Below are 11270 nucleotides of genomic sequence, written 5' to 3' on the forward strand. Positions count from 1 at the left end.
ATACTACCATGATCTCAGAGGGAGAGTCATGGATATCGACCTGCTTTAATACATGTTGCTAGCAACCTTGTTAATAACAGAGCACAGCTCACACTGAGGACAGAGGGGGCAGGACCTTGAATCAGTTTCAAGGACAAGGAGGGGATAGCAGACCAGAGACGGTGCCACCATGTCTGCCAGTGACACTATCAGTCGACTGTTTATTCACAGCTTTATCTGTTACACAAATGTGGTTGCAATTCAGTGTAGTCACTCTTCAACAAACTGTTCTGTCTCTTGACCATGAGAGAGAAAAAGTAGAGAGTTTGATGCCGAGATTCGTGCAGGTAGGACAGGTAAATCAGGAAGGAATTAGAGACGTCTGAGAGAGATAAGACGTGTGTACATATCTAAAATGGCTAAAATCTCTACATCTCTATACACAGCTGGTGCCAGACAGTGAAACCTTGAGAACACCAGATACACACAGCTGCATTGTCATAATGTACCAATGCACAGAGGGAAATAAAGTACGGAAGTAAATAAATCAGGGGAATTAACATACACATTCTGCAAGAAGTGAGAGGAGTTAATAATGAGCAGCCTCGGGACGTTCAACACCTTTACACAAAAACAAAGGGAGAAAAAACAACAAAACCTTTTACTGTGCCAAATACTTGAAGCTGAAGGCATTGCTCTCAAAAACACCTGCCATTAAAAGGGAACTCTGATATTTAAAGTAGCTGCAAAGAGATTTGACCCCATTACAGAGATGGTGCCCTCTTCTCACCAGTGATGGATTCCTCAGCCCACTCTGTTGTCGCTGACTATTGTTTTTCCTCCAAAACCCTTCGGGCTCTTCCTCATTGCTTTGTCAGTGGCTGACAGTGGTCAACCACACAGTACACTCAGCACTGAGTAAGAAAATGAACATACATAATAAGCAAGAGCGCTGTCATTTCCTCAACCAACAGTGCTGACCATAGCCAATGGAACTAGTCCCAGCTTTATATTGTATTACTGGCATATTAGTTCTTGGAAATGGCTTTTCAAAACACCTGAGTTAATGTCTTGTGGGCTGAAAATATTACACATCTAGCTTGTTTCTACAGTATATAAATACAGTCTAAAAATAAAATCAGACCACAACAATGCAGGCTGAGTGTTCCATATCTGTATAATTAAGTCAACAAACAGACAGTCATGCCTGGAAGGAGCATAAAACAGAAACTCTTGAAGCCATCTCTTCCACTCCCTCTCCACAGTGATCCAGCAGCTGTTTAGCCACGGCGCCCACTCCTCCCATCACTGCACCCTCTCACACCAGTGAACAATGGTGCTGTGTAGTGCCTCTCTACTCACTAATACATTCAATCTTTTGCTACTGACCGCTCAGATTCAACGAGCTGGACACCTTCATTGCACAGCAGGAAACAATTGCTGTCATCAGGGTTGACTTTTGAGCCAAATAAAATGTTTTTACAAGCCAAGGGCATTGTTAGGATTAAACCTGAGGAAGCTGCTTCCCTCCAGGTAGTTAAGAGCCATTAAAGTTCAACATTCCTCCATGCTGGTGCCAACGTTGCACATTCTGAATGTGACTTGGCAACACTGTGTGTTTAAGGAAAGAGATGACAAAAGTGAACCGGGACAGACGCTCACATGACACCTGCTTCAGGACTTTATGACTGTGGCTAACCTTTACAGCACTGTAAGATGAACTCTAAGATGGGAACAGCTCTGATGAGCAAAAAGAGATTTAAATCTACAAGTACTTTATATGAAGTCCTTGAATGACTTACCACCACCTGTGGCACCGCATCTACCTCAGCCTCAGCTGCAGCAAAGCTCTTGTACTGCTGCGGACTCTCAATGACCAGCTCCTTCTTTGGAGCTTTACCAGCCCTTCCTTGCATTGTCAACAGCTGTGGTAAGAAGTCTCCGAGCTAGATCCCAAAGAGAAGTGGGCAGCCAGCATGTCCGAAAATCCTGGTGCCGGAAAAAAACTTTGTGAAGTTTGTATTTCTGCTCACAGACTCGTGCTCACACCCTCCTTCCTCAGACTGCTCTGCCTGTCTGAAAGCAGTGGACTCACACCCAGGCTGAGGAGGTGGCCCCTCCTACACTCAGCTGTGCTGCCTGGGGGAGTTAAACACCCACACACACACACACACACACACACACACACACACACACACAATGAAGCTATCTGACCCCACACTATCCACCTGCACAGTGACACAGGGTTGACAAAAGCAAACAAAAGATACACATTCCTCAAGTATTACAGTCTGGTCAGGGAGTGTCCACGCCTTGTGTGGGACAGCTGAAATAAGAGCTGGCTTGAATTTCATCAAGAAGAACAAACTGGGAGAGAGAGACAACAATGGGCCACTTCAATCGCATGCGTGTCGCAAAAGTCAAAGAAACCACTCCAACACATGTGGAATGCACGCAGAGTGAGGCCAGCAACTAGCGAATCAGTGGCGGCGATTTAGCGGCGATTTCTCACGTAAACATCGCAGATAAGCCGCCAGACTGAGCTCATCAGATTGTAGCAGGCGCTTCAGACATAATTTGGACAAATCTTGACCCACATTAACTGCTGAAGACAGCGGAGCAGATCATTCAGCTCTTTCTGAATCAGTAGTGCACTATATCAAATTAGTCACGAAAAACTGTGACAGACAAACATTAGTCAGTGGAGTTTTTATTGCTGGCCTGCTTCCACTGCATGACTGCGGCTGTGATAGAAACTGTTAGTAATCACAGAGTTGAGATTAGGCCCAGCTTCTGTCTCACTGCGTGTTGATGCAACTGCTCCAGGGGCATTCCAGAACGACGCAGCCCCGACCAGCCGCCTGAGAGTGGGCCCGACCTACAGATTCCTCCATGGGCCACAGCAGGGGAGGATGTTATCTTTTCATGCCTGCGTCTGAGCTTAAGGTGAGGGGGAGGGGCCAGGTCAGCTCTCCAGCTGCTCCCCTACCACTGTCACACGGCCCCGTGGGCCCCACACGGAGGCTGGTCTGTTCGTGATATCAGTATCAATACGAAGAATATTTTTCTCATGTCACAATAAAGTTAATGTATACAGAATTACATATGAAAGAAATGGTTGTGGGTGCAACTATTCTGAAAATCAACTGATCGTTTCAGTCATCTTTCATGCTGAAATAGTGAAAAAACACTGGACACATTGTTTGGTTTTAGCTTTTCAAATGTGGGTTGCTGTTTGTTTTTGACATGTAAAAAAGGAAACTGAATATTTTGGGGGTTTTGGACTGTTAGTCAAGAAACATTAGAAGAAGTCACCTGTGTCGTTTCACTTTTTTAAAAATATTTTTCACAGACTATAGAAAACGGATTAATCGATAAATAAAATACTTTCTTGTTTCAGCCCTTACTGGAGTCCAGCCTGAGTGTAATATACTCATCAGACCTCAACCAGCCTTCCGTGCTCAACCTAAAACCTAAACACCCCCGCCCCTTCCTGAAGTCCACCTCCCACAGTTGACTTGTTATAGAACACCGTAGCCTCAGGCTTGATAAAATATTTAGATACTTTCAATCAGGGGCGTCACTAGGTTCTGAGGACAGGGGGGGCTTAGCCCCCTGGAGATGCACAGGATATGAATGAATGTAGTAGACATTAGGAAATCCAAAAAACAAATAACGAACAAGAACCGGGATATAACTTTCCCACTTTTGGACAGATTTAGTAGAGATACTCAATTGTTTTAGGCCACCATTAAATTTTAATGAAAACACATGCCGAATTTTTTTTTTTGATCACATTAAAACACCATCAACAAGAAAAACACAACAGATTTAACAGACATACTCTACTGCAACAACAAAAATAAACAATAAACTCAGGAAGTCTGTCAACAAAAAATACCTATAATCATTATTATATTATTAATTAGCCTATTATTATTACTATCATCATTATTCTTCTTCTGATTATTACTACTACTAGTAGTAGTAGTAGTACTAGTAGTAGGCTAGTATTAGCCTGCTTATTATTACTATTATTATCATTATTATTATCATCCACTCACGATAATGATAAATTAATCATAGTGGAATCAGCTCAACTCAGTAACCCGCAGTGTGCATCCATAATGTGAGAGAAACACAACTGATGCTGTGCCCCCAAAGGCTGAAGAGAGCGCAGGGCACACTGGACACTACAACCAGGACCATGATATTAGCTACTGGCTAGCTAATTAGCATATGCAGTGTTCCTTTATGGCTGGAATCTACCTCTTGGCCGCAAAACAACAGAGGTAAAAGACGTGAGCCGAGATCGCCTATACGTCTTTTTTTTTTTCATTTAATTTATTTATAATTTTTCTTTTTTTGTAAAATGGGAAATGCTTGGTTCATGGTTCAATCTGCTGTTAACTGTGGGCTGGAGCTAACTAATTGCTACCAGCAGTGATGAATACTTACTTTTTTGAAAAACCTTCGTATATCCATTCTTCTCCTACTGCTGCTCTAGTCAATAGTTGGCTCTGTGTGCTGCAAAGGTAGGTACACGCGCTGCAACGCGCTGCAGGGAAAACATGGACTGGATTCTCAGTGATGTGGGCGTACTCTACACGGCCAAGTGGAATGGACTGGGTAATGGCACAGTGAAGGGGCTCTCTACCTTACACCATGAAATAAAGGGAAATGGACAGATTTATGATTATAAATTAATGACAGGTAATGTGAATATTTATTTTAACTCCTATTCTTGCCCTATTATATAAAATTTGTCAGAGATTTTTTTTGTAAAAAAAAAAAAAAAATCAATAAAAAAAAAAAATCAATAAAAAATATCAAATTATTTAGGGGGGCTTAAGAACATTTTAGGGGGGCTGAAGCCCCCCTAAAATAGGCCTAATGACGCCACTGCTTTCAATTTTGGCCTCGACCTCCACTATAAACACGGCAAACATATATTGTCTAGCAGTTATGGGGTCACGTTTTTGTTTTTCTAACTATTTCTGTTATCAGCTATTTTGTATGTCACTGTAACAAAGGACGTAAAGCAAGCGTCGTCTAGTAACACTCACAGGAGCCATTGTTGTACATTCACTACTTTTATCTTTGATGCTGAAACAGGATGAACATGTATTATCGCTGAACACTAACTGGCACTGATTATTGGCAGCCCATCAGGTGACATGCTAAGATGTAAGCTGTCTGTGTTCACCTGTATGACCACAAGTGACGAGTGAACATCAGTTAGCAGTAACATTAGTAACAGTAATAACCTGTACTGAATAACAGTTGAGGTGGTGGTTGTGGTGTTTTGAGCTAGCGTTAGGCTAACCGTGGCTCCTGGAAGGAACTTTATGTCTGCTGTCTTCCCCAAAGACAGATGAGATGATCAATACGAGTGTAGTCTGTTTCTAGTACACAGAGAAGTCTGGGGTTTGTTTAATGTTAGCCTAGCTTAGCTTGAAGTTTTGATGAAGGGGTAGGCTAAACAGCGACTACATGCAATATCTCACAAGTCCTGTCCTCGATCTGAAGTTGCCAGCTTTGCATGCCGTCATGACACTGAAAGCCCAGGTGCCTCACTAACTAACAAGATCTGACATGTAACTCAATGAGACTTTTTGGGAGTTGCTGGAAGGTGTGTTTTTTTCACTTAGATGGAGGCTAACTGATCCTGCTTCCAGTGTTTGAACTCACTGTACTTGAAAGTGAGATGCATGCAAAGAGGGGATCTCTTTCAGAATCAATTTATGTTTCCTTTTACCTATTTTATATTTTAATATTTTAGATTTGGCTTTTATTGGAAATTGGCAGTAGAGACAGAGACAAGGGGAGAAAGAGGCATATGATGTGCAATAAAGGTCCCCAGCTGGAACCAAACCTGGGGATGTTTATGTGGTATCTTAAACACTAAGCCACCTTACCCTGATGTGAACTCGACCTAATCGCTCACTCAGCTGACTATGGTGAGCTGCCCTCTGACATAGATGCAGATCAGTAAACCTTGATGTATTTGAGGACTGTGTGTGTGTGTGTGTGTGTGTGTGTGTGTGTGTGTCTGTGTGTGTTTAAGGGATATAAGCTAATTCTCTGCATCTGGTGTGAAAAGGCTCCATAGTGCAATGGGTTACAAATCAGTGTCATCCTGGGGGCTTGTCAGCTCATTAACCGGGGGGGTGGGGGTGGGGGTTTAAGAACAGCAGATTGAGTCATCACACACTTCCTGTCTGACACAAGCATGTACTTTTCATTGACTTTGCTGATACACTGTACACAACAGTGCTGAACTCTTTAAATATGCCAAAACTAAATCCCGTAAATAGCAAGCAGGTGCTTTCCAGAAAACTACAAATTTGTCAATAAAACATGCATCAGGATTACATTTGCTATTTCAACAATGACTTTCATTTCGCTGAATGTTTATCATAAGCGGAATTCCTGGTTGGATGCTCACTGCGAATAGTGCAGTGTACTCCTCCTCTTCCTCCTCGAAGCACAATCCTGAGGCCGATTTTATCAGACATCTTTGTAAAACACATGCTTGTTTACTGTATCACACGCTCTGATTTATGATAAGACTAAATGCTGTTTCACTGACGCAGTTTAATCCATGAAGTCATTTTACATTCGGACCAACCAGACTCTGCGGAAACAACTGCAGACAGTTTACTGTTCAATGAAAATGCAATTTGGTGGGCTATCCATGAAACTACACTAATAACCCACTAGCATCACTGGACATTTCCTTAAAAGTACATCATTGTGCATGGAGTAATGCTACATTACAAGTACTAGACGTTTAACTTTTATCTCTGAGCTCGAACAAAGGCAGACTTCCTCCCCCAGACATATCTGCAGCAATAAGAGATAACTACCATCAGAGAGACTTCCTTTCTACATGGCAGCCCTGGTGCACGATTCCCAAATAACATACTGGTGTTGCAGAGTGCTCACATTTTTTTTGGCTTAGTGCTTAAATCAAATTCAGACCTTGCAATGTTGTGCAGATCTATCCATGGAAACCAATTCAAATGTATTTCTTTGGAGTAAGTTGGCATTTGGGTCTGAACAGGAAGGCCGACTGAGCCCTTTTAGTGGCAGAACAAACACTTGTGTTAAGAAACAAAACGTCGCAATGGCCAGAAGCAGACCAACAGGATGTTTTGGAAAAAGCGTGTTCTGCTAACATGCAGCTGAATTTTGCCCTGTGCTCAGTATAAATGAACTGGTAGTAGATGTATGCAAAAAGAGATTGTTTCATTGATGACTACACTTTATGTGATGGAGATTCTGGTTGCCCTCTGAGGTCTGGAACTGTGCTGAAACCAGTCAGGCAGAACATCATTTTTTGAAGCAAATTCATTAAAAGTTTCTGGTTTTGTCCTGTGAAGCCACTTTAGCTGAATTTAAATGCATCACCACTGAGTCATTTTATGACAGAACTGAGAGTACAGACTAACAAAGAAATTAATTTCCATTCACTGTGCCACATCATCTTGCACAATAATCAAATCAAGTGATTTATCTTTATATAATTACACATAATACACATTCTATTTAATTACAGTGTTCTTGCATGGTTACTTTTTGGTTAGCACAACATATGTCAGAGTGTAATAAATCTGATGCAATGCTGACAGACTCACTATGGGACAGGATGTGTCATTAGTGAATCTACTCGTGTATCAAGTGTACATAGTTGTGCAGATTTGGGTGCCTTGTGGATTTCTTGCTCTTTTTTCCTCTCACTTCATTTTGTTTGTTGTTATCATCGTGCAATTTGTACACATTTCATTATCCCACATCTATCAAGTAGTAACTCTCAGCCTAGGAAGGACTTCGACTGGACTTCTTGATTACATAACAAAGGCTTGATGCAATCACCAGGCCTTCCCAGCATGGGCTAAAGCAAAACAGGGCGTAACCTGGAATGTAACAAAAACATGGCCCACCCCTCGACGCCTCGCTACACCAGCAGCACCAGGACCCACCATCCTGCAGCCTGTTTTCAGTCCATCCCCCTGAGAGTACTGGACTGTGGGCTGGGAATGAGATTTTAACATGGAGGTAATAATGACACCACGCTGTGTCTACACACTCTGTTAATAACACTGCTGTAGTAGGATGTGGGACACAATGGCATCAAAAATAACAGGATGCAATCAAGAGGCAGCGAGCATCGTCTCACATAGCAGAGCTAGAAAATAAAAAAGTCTCCAGTAACTTTACAACAATACACGTGGTAATAACATTTAAATATCATTGTTGTAATACTAAAGGTTAATACAGGCCGAGAGACGAGAATTAGGAGAACTTTATTGATCAGTCCAAGCCTTAAATGTAACTAGCAGTATTGAATATGAATAATGCTGCTGTTGAATCTGTGGGAAAATCAGACTGCTGTTGCCAGAATGTCTTTTAAGTACGTGAGCCTGAGTGCTGGAGATAATGGTCCCGAGTATCAGTCAGTAAGTGAGCAACACACACACACACACACACACACACACACACACACACACACACACACACACACACACAAACATATCAATGCTGTGACGTCTGAGGCTCCCTTAGAGGAACGTCAGGGTGGCTGAAATGTCTCAAAAGTAGGAAGCAATCACCAGGAAAAACAACCCTGCAGTCAAGCAAAGTGTGCTGTTGTTTTACTGTAAATCCATTAAGGCAAGACATGAAAGCTACACGGTCTGATCTTATTGGCTGTCAGTGTCTGGGATCTACTGGTGAACAAGGTATGTATGTAACGCTGGTTATCTTTCACTTACAGATTATGTCAAACATCAGCATAGCAGAGGAAATGTGGACTATACTGTACTAGCAGAACTGAGATGAAATTATAATATAGAGGACAAAAGTGACTTAATCATCAATGGATAAATACATTCTACAGTCAGTACAGACCTACATCAATTCTGAAATAAACAGAGACATATTAAATAAAAGACTAAATATGAAATACAAATATGAAATGTAGAAATAAAAAACATAAATATAGATGTGCTTGTACTAATGTAAACATTTATTTATTCATATTTAAGATTAATAAAATGTTTTATTTGTTTGGAATTTATTTATTTTTCTAAAGCTGGATTGCAAGATTATTTCACATAAATGAACGTGTGTTGTATTCAAGTCCTTGACAAACGAATTGACAAAATGCTGATTCAGCCTATCATCACCAAATCTCTCTGTATTTCTGTATATGTGGCGTCTGTGGTGGCATCAGTGCGCTGGCTTACAGATAGCGATGCATTTTACGTCAACAAGCAATGACTGGTTTGAGCTGAAGTGGGCAGCAGCTGTAGCAAATGCTACTAGGAGTATTGCAGAGGCTATAGCATCATTAGCACTTGAGAGTGTTTGTGTAATTACTCTCACTGCCAGAAGGGGGTCAACAAAAGATCCACACTGCAGGTTTAATATTTCATTTATAAATTAAATATCAATGTATTTATTTGTTTGTAAATAAGCCATTTTTTGTCCTCCAAGTTGAAAGCATGAGGCATCTCTATCAATGAGGAAAGGAGTGCATTACTCAAGTAATTCAATCTATGAAACGCATTTAATCTGTAAACAGTTTGTGGTTGATGACATGCAGACCCAAGTTAGGTATTTCATCAACTCCCCAAAACATGGAATTTATAAACATAGCATAATTGACTCATTTGGCATGGCTCATTGCAAGGAAAACCATCACAGGTCTAAGTTAGAAGCAAGACTCCCAAAACATCATCAGATAAAAGGTGCTTTTATCTGTGACCAAGCTGACGTCACCACTTTCTCTTTCATTCCCTGCAACAACATTCCTTGATAAAAACTTCTGTTACAGCCTGACTGTTGGCCTCAAACACTTCACCGAAATAAAGGAAGGAAGCTGAACCTTTGTGAAAGGAAAGAATGACGATACAAGAACACTGAGAAGTATTCTTGATCACTTTTACTGGAACAAGAAACAACAACGAAACATGACACTACTGAATTGCAAAAGTCTACCACTGCATTATCTCAAATCAGTGACTTTTAATTCAGACGGCAGCTGACCCCCTGAGGGGAATGAGGTGCAAGTTTCCATGAGGAAGGAAAAGGCAGAACAGAGAGGAGTAAAAAAAGCCAAAACAGGCAGTTTAATTACTTACTCCATGCCTGGAGAGTACAGATCAGCCTCCCACAGACAGCTTTGTCTGTGATTGTCTGAGTGTGCCTGGCCTTTAACCTCATCATCTCTGTTTTAAATTCCCAGTGATAATGACCTGCTGCAATCAGAAGGAATTAAAGGGCGAACATAATGGTTTATATCTTTTTATAACCAGGCCTAATGGATTACAAAGGTGGAAATATTGATGGTGAACAACAGCTGTTCTGCTTAATTTCAGACATTCAGAAAGTTAAAGTCAGCATCTACAGAACAAGATGTGGATGAACTTCCTATTGTTTAACTGTCAGGCTAAAAGCCCTGAGTGTGTATGTGAACTTTTCGCATCAGCTAACTCACTTTGTTAGCATTAGTTGTTAGAGTTTATAAAGTGTAGCTTCAGCAGCAGCGTCGTTACCATTACTGTGCATGTACTGGCTGGTGCGGTTTTATGAAGGAAGTTAGCTTCAGCAAGGTAGCTAGCTGGAAAGGCTGGTGCTTAGTGCATTTAACGTTAGCCTCCAGTGTTCCCAATTAAGCTAGCTAGCCACAGTCTTCTTGAATGTGGCACTGATGTCACACACACACACACACACACACACACACACACACACACCCTAGGATAACTATAACTAAAACGGCACTGTTGTAACAATAGGTGGGCTAATGGCATTTTAGCCAGCTGCTAATGCTAATCAAAAGTTTGCAATTGCTAACTGAGCCATAGTTATTCTACTTATTTTAATACCCATTTTTTATTATTTAAATACTGTATTATTTCTTGATACATTTAGTTTTATTTTTGACTCGTCTGATAACCTTTTGCTGCCTTTTGTTGTTTAACTTGTGTAATATCCACCGTCATACATTTATTTATTTTTTACACTGTATATAACTTACGTTTGTATCACAATGCACATTCTGTACATTCTAATCTATTACAGTATATATGTATAATAACAAGCCTGTACAATATCAGTATACTATTGTTCAAAAAAACAAAGCACATACCTTTACTGTATATACTCTTTTTATTATCTATTTTTGCCATTTTGTCTATGCGTAAATTTGATAGTTCTCAGTATATATTTTGTTTTTTAAATATATATATTTTTTCTCTTCGAATTGCACTACATGCAACATGCTA

The 11270-nt window shown here is 40.7% G+C and overlaps 1 protein-coding gene across 7 annotated transcripts in view; it reads right to left on the reverse strand.

Moving 5' to 3' along the window:
* LOC143330183 (dedicator of cytokinesis protein 9) overlaps window positions 1–11270 on the reverse strand; it is a 79296-nt gene that overhangs the window by 44334 nt on the left and 23692 nt on the right. Inside the window, exon 1 of one of the 7 annotated variants that reach the window (XM_076746500.1) lies at window positions 1782–2044. The exons of the other annotated variants lie outside the window; for them this stretch is intronic. Coding sequence (XP_076602615.1) covers window positions 1782–1895 — 114 coding nt within the window. The 5' untranslated portion in view covers window positions 1896–2044. Of the gene's footprint in view, window positions 1–1781; window positions 2045–11270 lie in introns of those variants that run through there. 7 annotated transcript variants of the gene reach the window in all.

The sequence above is a fragment of the Chaetodon auriga genome, chromosome 13 (assembly GCF_051107435.1).
Source record: "Chaetodon auriga isolate fChaAug3 chromosome 13, fChaAug3.hap1, whole genome shotgun sequence".
Classification (NCBI taxonomy): Eukaryota; Metazoa; Chordata; class Actinopteri; order Chaetodontiformes; family Chaetodontidae; genus Chaetodon; species Chaetodon auriga.